This window comes from Oratosquilla oratoria, chromosome 27 (assembly GCF_046742065.1).
Source record: "Oratosquilla oratoria isolate Oo_2021 chromosome 27, ASM4674206v1, whole genome shotgun sequence".
NCBI lineage: Eukaryota > Metazoa > Arthropoda > Malacostraca > Stomatopoda > Squillidae > Oratosquilla > Oratosquilla oratoria.
This window is the reverse complement of record NC_134803.1, coordinates 54227691-54240523: the sequence shown is the minus strand read 5'-3', so window position 1 is coordinate 54240523 and position 12833 is coordinate 54227691. Positions and strand designations below refer to the sequence as shown.

The window sequence follows — 12833 nt, the reverse complement described above, 5'->3', positions numbered from 1 at the left end:
ATTAGTTAATTCATCTCCCAAAAATTCCACACTGCAAATTCTAAAAGGTCTGAGGAAGAAACCTATGAGCACGCCGGTCTTCACTCGCTCGCTGTGTCCTGAGAAATAGTGCACAAAGTCGTCTCTGTTTGTGGGTTTTCTGTACACTGAGAATATTACTCCATCCCTCCTGTGCACCAACGTGTCAAGTAATGGTAATTTGTGGTCGACTTCCATCTCTACAGTGAACTGTATATCGTTATGGACTCTGTTGATTCTATCTAACTTATGTTCAATGTCGATATTCTCTGGTACTATTACAATAACGTCGTCCACATATCTTAACCACGTGGTGCCTCTAACCATGATCCTTCTATATTCATCTTCCTCTAGGAAAACTGAAGGAATAGACAGATTTCTTGGGAAGAGTGGGGTAAAAATAGCAAGGACTTCCAATTCTAATATTGGAAGAATTGTCAAAACTAAGAATATAAAGGAACTCCCCCCCAAAACGCCTGCAGTACCATTTATCGCATCCCTTGCGGTTGATGCTAATCTTCATATTACGGCGAGTCAGGTCGAGGCGTCGAATAATGCATAGCCGAGCACAAACGAGACTCGAGGTCACACAGGACGTCTAACTCACTCGTTCAGCACGATGACCAATCTGGACATTTGCCCCACTGGGATGGGGTCGAGGTTTTTACACACGGGATTAAGAAGAGACATGAGGAAGACTGTTGAAGCTGCCTATATTAATTCTTATGGAAATATCAATGACAGGGAAGATTTCGTTTGTTTGTCGAAGGCAGCAAGTAAATTGATGATAAATACGATTGGGAAACATAAACATGGTACGGGAATGGGAATCCCCAGACAGCCAGCGGGATGACCTGTCCGTGTCCCCGTCTTCGAGTGTATAAATGCAACGTTCGAGCTGTTTGTAGACAGCTTACTGAAGAAGACCGAGTCGGTCGAAATGTATAAGCAATAAAGGAGTTCCAGCCCATCTTCGCTTATTCTTCCTCCACCCACACTCTCATCTGTCTAAACCATTTATCCAATACATATATGTATATGCATATGTATATGTATATACATATATACACATACATATATATACAAATATATACACATATACAAATATTTATGTGTATATATGTATATATATATATATGTGTGTGTGTGTGTGTGTGTGTGTGTGTGTACATCTATATATCTATATATCTATATATATAATATATATATATATGTATATATATATTTGTACACGTATACAATAGCCACCATAAGTTTGGACGCGATAATGCTGACGCTAATACTTATGACACAAATTGGAAATCCCTCGCCCTCAATATCCCGAACGAGCCAGATATTTTTCGGATGCCTGGTAGCGAGACCAACGTTGGCTGCCACCAATGCATGCAGTGTTTCCAGGCTCGGTGCTGTTTGAGATTCGACAGGGGGAGCAATACGTTTTTGGGTCTCCGCATTTTGCCTTCGATTTACGTAAATTCTCAGGGGTTTAGCGTCTATGTTGCCGGCTATAGGTAGTGGACGTGAAATCGAACGTGACAAGATTGCTGCTATAATGGCCCTGTTTAAGGCAGGGCATTCTGTGAAGGATATCTCTGAAAATACAGGAGTTGCAGTCCGTTCAGAGCAACGCTGGTTGTTACGTTCCAAGGATGGTGTGTGGGGCGCCACTACCTTCCCCACATCAGCGCTATGGCAGACCCAGGAAATTCACACCACGCACTTTAAATGTTATTAAGCGTGAGATAGACAAGTCTCCTCGTAAATTTGCTAAACAAATTCAGCAGGAAAACCCTAATAGAATAGCCATAGTTGCTTGTGTCTTCAAATAGACCTACACTCTGTACTTAGAATTATCTTTGCCATATATTTTGACTAGATTTCTGTTATAAATAAACATTTTGTGAATAGAATGATGTACATATATATACATATATATATGTATATATACATATATATGTATATTTATATATTATATATATACATACATATATATATATATATTTCTAAACAGAAATGTAGTAGCACATTTGTAAATTACACACAGGAACCCACAGTCGGAGAAAGAATAAACTTCGAATAAAGAAAAATCCTATATTTCGGCTATAATAATACCATCAGTTCTTCTACTAAATTGTTTCCTCATGAACGTCTCACTATTGCCTATCACTATCCTAACACCGTGCGTAAGCAAATTGTGAACGTTCAACAAAAACCGAAGGAAGTTGAGTCACCTGGTGTTTATTGTTTGCCCTGCAAAGATTGTGATTTGGTTTACTTGGGTCAAACCGGGAGAGACCTGAACACTAGATTGGCAGAACATAAAAGGTCAATTAGGTATGGGCAAGAAAATTCGGCTGTATTTCTTCATGTCAAAAATAAGAATCATTCTTTCGACTGGGGTAAGGCCAGATTAGTGTTCAAGTCCCACTGCGGTTTCAGGAGGAAAATAGTCGAATCAGCATTAATTTAGGAATGCCCTAATATTAATATTTCTAAAGGGCAGTGGACACCTGACAATCTCACGCGCAGCAGTAGCCAAGTTGGTGCGGACGCTACATCCGCCCCTCTCCTCACCCCCTCCTTCCTCCGCTACCCCAGTTTGCCCCGCGCCTGAGTGAGGTCAACTGTCCACATCTCTTCTTACTGTAGTTTATAAGTCCCCTCTGTTCTCTATCTTATGTACTTTCCTGAAGAGGGCTACAGTTGATAGCCGAAATATAGGATTTTTCTTTATTCGAAGTTTATTCTTTCTCCGACTGTGGGTTCCTGTGTGTAATATATATATATATATATATATAAATATATATATATATATATATATATACATATATATATATACATTATATTTCTCCATATAATATATATATATATATATATATATATATATATATATATATATATATATATTTTGATATATTGATATATTGTCCTTTCATGGGTGGAGTAAAAAGAATAAAACTAAGGACTACAAAAATTAAAATGGTCGGTGGTATGAGGGGTGTGGAAACCTTCATCTAATGATGACAGTGGTGCTTCAATGGAAGGTTTTCTTCTCCCCGGTTTCTAGATGTCTGACCCAAGGCACTCCAGGCCATCAGCTTTCTGTCTCGGGGAGGGCCTCTGGCCAGTAGCATCGCTCTCAAACACTTGCTCATCCTCGTTAAATGTTCTTTTCTTGAGGGGATTAATGGTCGTCTTCCTGTCGTTCCCATGTGAACGTCGTTGGGTTTCACCGCTCCTAGCTGCGGATACTGTTCAAATTAACCCTGCGTGGCACATGGCTTCTTTGCTTTGTACTTTTTCTTGTGAGTACTCCTCGGAAAGGCTCGAGACTGAAATACGGGGAAAGAGATCAAGGTACTTGCACTCCGATACTACACGGGAGATAAAGGCGTTGGTTGTTCTGGTGGAGGATCTTATGGTTTTGCGAAGATAAGAAATCGTGGCGAGACTGAACGAAGGATCCTGTTTGTACAAAGGGGATTGGAAGGCATGGTGCGAAGGGGAATGGAACATGATCAATAACAGTTACTTATGTCCACTTTTACCCCAGATTACCAGTTTGATTTGGCTTGAAAAAGATAATTTACTTCTCATGTATGTTTTCTACGTTTGATACATGGCATCACTTCTTAATCGTGTTTACATCAGTTTGTCTAGAAAACAGTCAAGTAGTCTCATTGCATATGAATGTAAAAAAAAAAAAAACCACTTTGTACGCTTATTTTGGTTATTCTGACAACATGTTAAGATAACTTGGAGAAAATGTAGTGGCACATTTGTAAATGATAATCACGAAGAACCCACAGTCGAAATAAAAGGAAACTTAGGAGAAAGTATAACTTCTATATTTCTGCTAATACCTATAGCCCTCTTCAGAAAAGAACAGGTTACAATAATTTGCAGAGACATAAATACAGTTGAAATATGAGTAGGAGGGGAACATGCAGAGCTAAAAATATGACAATCTGTCGCACAGGGCGGAATCAGAGTGGGGGGGATGTGTGGGCGGAGGTGTGAGGTCAAAAGGGAGCGGGGTCAAGATTGGTGAAGGAGAGGGGTCAGGAGGATGAAAATTTTTAACCAAGCGGCTCACAGCTAGCCGTGATATTATGTGCGGGGACCATTACTTTTGGAGATGTTCAAGTTCGGACATTCTTCGATTAAGGCGGATTCAACAACTTTTCTTCTAAAGCTACAGTTGGACCTGAACAAAATTTTGGCTTTGTCCTAGTCAAAGTTATACTTTCTTTTAAGTTTCCTTTTATTCCGACTGTGGGTTCTTCATGATTATCTTAAGATAAATGCATCATATACATGTACTAGTGTAAGGCCTCCTTGAAAGTAAGAAGACGATTGAAAACTAGACCTTCTTGTTATAATCCTCCTTTTCGAATAACTATGTATTATTATTAATCATTACTACAATTAGGATAGATATTTCTGTCATTAGGCTTAGCTATCTTCTTTATATTTAGAGGGAATTTTGCTGGCAGACGCAGGAACAAGTGATTTTACCTGATGGCGTGACCAACCGTCGACCTCGAGTCATCGTTTTTGAACACGCATTTAGAACTCGCGTCGAGTTCAAGGTGCACAGTCTTCTAGGAGAAAAATGAGTTATTCAAACCGTGCGTTGTGGTGTGTGTGCAACCATTGTATATTTTCCTGTGTAATAATCTACTCTGATACATATATTCTAAATATTCTAAACTATAAGGCCTCCACAGTTTCATTCAAACGAACTCTATATTGTTGTGGACTTCTGAATGTCCCTGAAACTCAAAATTCTGGCAAGATGCGAATCAGATGACTCGTATCACCAACATCGGAGAGCGTCGCTTCAATCACACGATGATGCAATTCCCTACGATATTCTGATTTAGCTTCCATGTAGTCATCCTCTCCATTCTAATCAGCTCTTAGCAGGATCAGTCCACTTGAGCCACCTTGAATTTTGTGGGCTTTCTCATCGTCTCCACCAAGGTTTGCCTCTGTGAGTAGGATCAATATCAGGGAAGCGTGCCATATGCCCACATAATCAAAGCTGATGTTCACAAATTATGCTAGAAACAGGCCTTGACTTAACCCCACGGAGTAGTCGTTCTTTTGACGCAAATTCATATCAGCGACAACTCAATAGACATCCTAAGGCACTTGGTACCGAAGACGGCGAGACACCACTTCAAATCAGTATTCATTGCCCAGAAATCACACGGATCCGAAGATTCCACAACACCCCACGATCCATTAAACCATTACTGACCTTCCGAGCGTGATCCCAGTCCTCTGGAGCTTTAGTAAATAAATGCAAACCACGGACATATACGGATGGGTGAGGTATATATACGTCTTCGGGTCACTTGCAAATAAGATTTTAACCCAACTAGATAAAAGACAAGAACTCGTGAACCCTCGATCCTTCTTCCAGTAGTCAACACCCCCTACATTGGTAACCTTACGGAGTGACCACATGAACCCTTCACCCATTGCTGCCACCCCCATCAACGCTCCGATTATCCTAACTCGAGGTGCTGGAAATCGCCCCCTATCACTCGAAGCCGACGGAACTAGCAGGAACATCGACACGCTCCGTCAGATGTGGCTCCTCCAAACGTCGTTTCCTTGTCGACACCGGCGCTTGCACTTCCGTATTCTATGCCTCCACAGAAGAATCCCGAGCCCCCAAGGACGTTGACGTGAGGCTCACTGCCGCCAACGACACCACCATCACCACTTCCGAGTGGAAGCCCCATAACCTCACGTTCGAGAGTCACCAGGACCCATAGAGCAACATCCTGGTAGACATCAGGACACCCCCTCATCGCTGCTGACTTTCTCGGTTATCACAGATTACTGCTCGAAGTTGCTAACAATCGCCTGGACTGCGCAACAGTATCCGTCAAGAAGCTACTACAAATCGCACCACAGCCGACCACGGCCGCTGCCACCAAAGCCGTGTATTTCTAACTAGCATTTGAATCCAGGTAAAAGAAAACCATTGCTGCTGCATGTAACATTGTATTTTCGTTCACATATTCTCTATGTAGTCCTTACATGACTATAATACTGTTGTCAAGATTCGTGGTAATTGTGCACGTGTACATAGACACCTGAATACGCACATATGCACGTTTACATATCTACAAAATATGCCTTATGCATATATGCTCACCCTCTTAAGTACGATAGCATATCATTAGACAGGTCACAGACAAACATGAACATGGATAGATAGGCAATGCAAACAATGGGAGGATGTGCCGGATAGCAAAGAATACATTATGTTGGGAAGAAGAATGGAGGAAGTGAAGAGGAAGCTCGAATGAGGGAGACGAGGTAAGGGTAGAGGAAGGAGAACGAAGTAATGCAGTAACCGAGTGCTTGTAGATTGTGGTTAGGAGAGAAGAAGAGTTGAATAGAAGAGACCAGTGACTGTTCATGCTGCGATGGAGTGGGGGGAAGACTGCAAACATGAAGGACCACCATTGTGCAGTGGAGATAGGCTAGTCAGTAAGGAGTGTGGTATGACAGGCGTTGATAAGATAGGTAAGGAGAAATAGTGGAAATGAAAAAGAGAAGATGAACAAAACAACAGTACCAGTGCTGTGCACCTATGACTCCATGCACTTCCACCAATACGCAACATTAAGTGCGTCCATTATCGGCGGTGCAAGCTCTGACCTTGGTCATATAATTCGGCTGTACACCAAGCAGCGCCCACTTCACCCGCGATACACATCACTGATGTGATGGAATCGGCCAGTGAGAAGAAGGGGCTCGTCTGCAGAACTTCAATGTCGCATACACTACCATAGTACCAGGAGTGGCTACTGCTCGATTGTAGGAGGTAGCTACACACTTGCATATCATATATCTATCATGTGGCTGTGTGTATGTATACACAAGCACACACACACAAATAAAACACTATCACATACACACATACAATCTTTGCATCTCACTACAGTGGGAATATTTAAGAATAGTCATAGCTGCTTGCGTCTCCAAGTAGACACACACTCTATACTTAAAGTTATCTTTGGCATATATCTTGACTAAATCTGTCATAAATAGATATTCAATAAATTAACTAATATATAATTTGCCCTAGGCTGGGGTGAAGTAGAAATATAAAACTAATGACTACAAAAATAAAAGCGGTCGGTGGTATAAAGGGTGCGGAGGCCATCATCTGGCGATGACAGTGGAAGGTTGTCTTGTTCCCGTCCAGCGGGTTTCTGTTCTCGGGGAAGGCCTCTGACTAGTAGCATCGCCCAAGTGGTGGGCTCTCAAACACTTGCTCATCCTCGCTAAATGTTCTCTTCTTGAAGAGATTAAAGGTTTCGAAGATGATGACAACACTTGGGTGTTCCTATGAGAACGCCATTGGGTTTCTTAGCTCCTGGTTGCGGCTGGTGTCCAAATCAACCCTGCATGGCTGATGGCTTCTTTTCGTAGTAATTGTTCCTGTGAGTTCTCCTCGAAAAGGCTCGAGAGTGAAGTGTGCGAAAAAAGAGATCAAGGTAATTATACTCCGAGACGAAGATGCTTGTTCAGGTGGAGGATCTTACGTTTTTTCCGAGACTGAGAAAGATGGTGGCGTGACCGAACGAAGGATCCTGTTGGTACAAAGAGGATTGGAAGGCGTGGTGCGAAGGGGGGATGGAACAGCTTGATAGCAGACGAAGGACCATGACGATGGACAGGAGGCAGGACGAAGGATTCACTTCAGGTGACATCACGTATAGTCTGCTACTTATTACTTGCCCACACTGTGGATGAGCATCTTGTATTCCTCGGCTGCATCCTGGAGCAAGAGATCGTACAAGCATTGTTCGAAGACGTCGTTAGCGAAGCAGCCCCGTCTGTGGATACAAAGTAGTTTTTGGTGAGTGAAGTGAGTTCTAAGGTGGGGTGGAGTGAGAGGAAGGGCATGTGTAAAGAGCGGTCTTGTGGGAATGACGAAGAAATCCTTGTTGAGATGAGGAGAGAGGACTGGGCAGACAGTAGAGCAGACATGGAGGAGAAAGTGGGGCAAAGGGAGACTGTGGATAGAGAAAAGGAAGGAAGGAAGGGCAATCGAGGCTACGGGATAGGCACCAGGACGGGGGAAGGAAATAGGTTATTGGAGACTACGAGGACGTTTTGGGAGAAAGTGTGAGTGAGAAAATTGCAAGTTTAAACAGTGTCCAATAAAAGGTGCAGGGGGAAAGGCGAATGGAAAAGAGGGGGTTAAAGAGGGCAAGGGACAGGATGAGGAGGGGCTTGGAAATAGTGTTTCATATCCCTTACTACCTGCCATCCTCATCCATAAAGTTATCTAATCTTTTCTTAAAACAGCCAATACTTTTAGCGCTCACAACATGTTTATTAGATCTATTCCATTAGTTAACCACTTTGCGGGTAAACCAGTTCTTGCCTATTTTCTTTTTAAACCTAAATTTGCCCAATTTAAGTCCATTACTACTAGTCCTGCCCTGCTAGCTCAAAATAATGACCTTGCTTGCATCACCCTTGAAAACCTCTATTAGATCACGACACACTCTTCGTCGTTCCAGAGAAGGTGCATTAAGGTGTCTAAGCCTGTCTTCGTAAGGTAAATTCCTTATACCTTTTATCATTTTGGTCATTGAGTTCTGTACTAATTCTAGTGCATTAACATCCATTCTATAGGATGGAGAACAAAACTATACCACAAAGTAAAGGATGGGTATAACTTTTTTTGCTATAGCCAGATAGAGTTTAATGATTACCTTCGCACTTTTGTCTATAACCGTCGTAGATATAAATCCTAATCTCCTATTAGTCCTATTCATGGCACTAATGCACTGTTCCCTGGATTTAAGCTCCAGACTCACTAAACTCCTGAGTCCTTTTCCCATTCTCTTTTCTTTAATATGGCGTTATTCAATCTATACCTGTTAGCTGAGTTGTGTAAGCCTACATTTAGCACACTAAACTTTGGGATATTAAAATCCATTTGCCATTTATCCGACCATGGAAACAATTGATCAATGTCCTGCTGCAGTATCCCAACACCTTACCCCGACCTCATATAGCGTCCTATTTTAGTGTCATCCGCAAACGTACTATTAACCCCATTGTTCAAGCCGTTTATGCACATTGTGAACAATAAGGGACCCAAGACCGAGCCCTTAGGAACTCCACTAGTAACACTACCCCATTTATTGAGGAAGGGGAAAGAGGCAAAGAACGTGTGCTAAAGCAAGAGTGTACAAACAGAATAGAAATAATTCAAATCAAAGGAAATTAAATATCTGAATAAAAGTAGTAATAATGATGAAATTATATTAAATGAATATATATTTCAAACTAAAATATAAAATCAAAGGTGAAGAAAATATATAAATGAAGGCAAATAAAAACGAACAAATGTGGAGAAAGGATAAAAGTATAAAAGATGCAACTAAAAGAAATAAATCCTTAACCAACCGAAAATTATTAAAATCCTTGGAGCTTCTTTTGCCATGGTCATGTAATGATCAAAATCCAGTTTGAGGTCCATCACACACATTGTGAACATTTCGGATCTAAAGCAGTCCCGGCTGTTGGGTAGTCACGTCAGGTCAGGAGAAAATAATAATAATGGTAAATTAAAAATGTGGTAAACTTGACGGCATTAAACTTAAGAAAAATAACAAAATATTTACTGTGTAAACAAAAGAATATGTTAATAACAAACATAAAAATCACAACAAAAATAAATGGTTTGAACTTGAAAGGTGTTTGTAAAATGTATGTGAAAATAATTAGGATTTAGTACAAGCTATTGGGTCATTAAATGTGTGTGGTTGTGGCACAGAGGAGAGTGAAAGGGAAGATACTGGTTCTATGTTCTTGAAAAGGAAAGTTGGATGTGTTAACGTTAAGTAAAAGTAAGCTGAAAGGGAGAGGTGTTTTTGAGTTTGGGAGTGTGGTGAGGAGAGTCAGGAGCGATGAATGCGCGGGGGAGATAGGATCTGCTCTACAAGTAAATGAGGAGATTGAAAAGTGCGTGGTAGAGTGGAGGGAAGTGTCTTTGAGGCTGATGTGGGTGAAAGTGATACTGGGATGGGAAGTGTAGGTTTTTGTGTGTGTGCATGTGGACCTGGTATTGAGAATAGTGAAGAGGAAAGAGAGTTTTTTTTTTAGATTGATTTAAATGAGTGTTTGGAGTTTTAGGAGTAGTATAAATGCAATGGTGGAGGATCTCAATGCTAGAGTAGGGGATGAGGTAATAGAAAGAAAATTGAGGGTGTCTGGTAAATCTTAGTGGATACATAATATTGGAGATGTTTAGAAATGGGAGTGGGGTGGGTGGATGCCCTGGATGACTACCTCACTTATATGGGAAAGGAAGCCTATTTGTATATAGATAGGCAACCAAAAGGTGCCCAAAGGAACATTTATGAAAATGTATAATCAGCAACAAAAGTATTGCCTATTCTACACAGGGAGTAATAATGCGCAATTAACCAGTGACTGTGTCATTGCGTGAAGGAGAGAGTAGTGGTGATAGTATTCTTGGCGGTGGATTGAGACAGTGTTGGATGTAACGGATACAACGACGACGACAACGAACACGTACCTGCACTCGACCTGGACGTAGGGTTTGCGGTAGAGATTGTAACAGTCGTCGCACACACGGTCGAGTTGTTTGTACATTTGCCGGTCGTAGGATCCCATACAAGTGGCGTCGAAGAGAGACCGCTTCGCCAGGCTGCGTCCCAATGGTTGCGGCGCCTGGAGTGCCACAGGGGAGGGGGGAGCAGCTGCTGAAGTGTCCGTCAGAGCTTTCTCTAATCCAGAGAACCTGCTGGAGACGGTGCGACTCTGTACGTAGACTGACGCCGACAGGGTGAGCAGAACTGCTACAACGATTGACATCTGAAGTTGAAGGGAGTACAACAGGGAGGTGAAAAGTGTGCCAATTATCCTAAAAGGTGGAAGACATCTTGATGTTTTTCTGTGTTTTGTATGCATCAACTAGGGGTTCTACCCCTGAACACAATATTGCTCCTAAAAGGCGGAGTCATGGAGATTTACAAATAGTCGTGGAAAATAATAATAGAAGTTAGTACATATTAGTTTTCACCCATTAGATAATAATGATAATAGTGATAATAATAAATGTGACTCTAGTCAATATCCCATATGGAGTAGGGAGAAGTTGGTGTCAGAAACATTGAGACGTGAAGGACAAACGACAGTGGAGCAGTATAAAGCAACATATCACAGGTTGGTAGCCCTGCCAGCCAGCGAAATATTGCATGCAGTAGAAACTATCATACATTCAGAGAAGACATCAGCGGTTGTTTGAATGTATACAGTAAGTATCTGACCTCTTATGCATCGATGCATATCTATTTGTTTATGGGTTAATTATTTTTATGTTACAAAGTCCAACTCGGCGCCCAAGCTGTACACCCTAGACAATGCCAATAAAAACGCCTAAAGGAGCTCTGGTAAAGGCAGGATCGGCCAAGCAACTTACTGCCAGAATTGACTTTGTTCGTGAAATCTGAAATTGTCTATTACACCTCCATGTGGAACTCGAATAGCTCAGGGTTTACGTGATGAGGAGCTGAGTTTCTCTCTTAAACATGCGTAAGATGTGTGTGTGACTCGTGAAAGAATGCATATATAAACAATTGCACAATACTAAAGTGTACACGGTAACTCAGTCCTCACCTCTACGCCTGTTCCTTCTCGAACTATGAACACGAAACTTTAGAATGAGACGGGCGATGTATAGGTTGAACATGTGTAGGGGTACTTGTAGAATTTAATTCTCTCGTAGGAGATTAACCAACGTGATAACCACTTGAAAGAATTGAAATTCCATCTGTATGTCTGTCTCGAAGTGGGATGAGGTCAGGTGATTGGATACACATAAACTGGCTCATACAAATGTACACTACAATGCACATTCTACTGTATACGTCCATATTCTGAGACATATGGTAAAACAACACAAAACTATGCACCTAGATACAGATACACGCTGAGGGAAACGGACTTACAAGTCGTCACATCCATATGCACGCACAGTGTAAAGCACGGACAAGGACACAAACAGACGCAGGTACAAAGACACTCGATGAAAGCACTCCACGATTATGACGAAAATCACAAATCACTGCATGACTAAGGACACACACTTTGGCACAAAAGTGAGAATGACAGGTGAGGTGCACACGTACAGGTTACGGACGAGAAGATCGTACCTGGTGATTGGCCATTGTATTGATGAAGGTAGAGTCGGAAATCTGGCGACGATCGGACGTTGATGCTGCTATGAGAGGTAGATGAGTAACACAGTCGGAGGTACAACGGATGACGTCAAGCGAGCACAGGTCTTAAGCCCTCGGGTAGGTGAGCGTCCTGTTCGACTTTGATCGCAAGCCACAGACTGAATGGAGACTCCACCGGAGCGGCTTCTTTATACTCCTCGGCGGTGGCGTTGTGGAGGGAAAGGGGGATCTCCTGTCACGCTGCAATCACACAGAATGGATTTTTACGTCCTTTTTGTCATGGCCTTTAGTGTTCTTCCACTTTATTGATAACTACATTGCCTTTCTATGATACAGTAAACTCATGTCATATCCATAAATGCTTGGATGATGCTATTTTTTCAGCGGAAACACTTCATAGTTTTTATTGCTGTGTGAAAAGTTCTTGCACTCTCATCTCCGTACGTCATCTTCCACGAATGAAACGCATTTCAGTTCAATCCTTTAGTATGAAACACATCTCTAGTCAAGTGCACAATGACGTATACTGTGGTCCGACTATTGACTTCAATGGGTTTT

The 12833-nt window shown here is 41.7% G+C and overlaps 1 protein-coding gene across 1 annotated transcript; it reads right to left on the bottom strand.

Annotated features, from left to right (window-relative positions):
- Positions 1 to 6023: 6023 nt before the first annotated feature.
- On the bottom strand, positions 6024 to 12433 carry LOC143040074 (molt-inhibiting hormone-like). The gene is made up of 3 exons (XM_076210733.1): positions 12249 to 12433; positions 10610 to 10908; positions 6024 to 7886 (listed from the first exon to the last, which is right to left on the bottom strand). Exons 1-3 carry the CDS (start codon positions 12261 to 12263, stop codon positions 7781 to 7783), a joined length of 420 nt encoding a protein of 139 aa, XP_076066848.1. The 5' UTR covers positions 12264 to 12433; the 3' UTR covers positions 6024 to 7780.
- Positions 12434 to 12833: the final 400 nt, after the last annotated feature.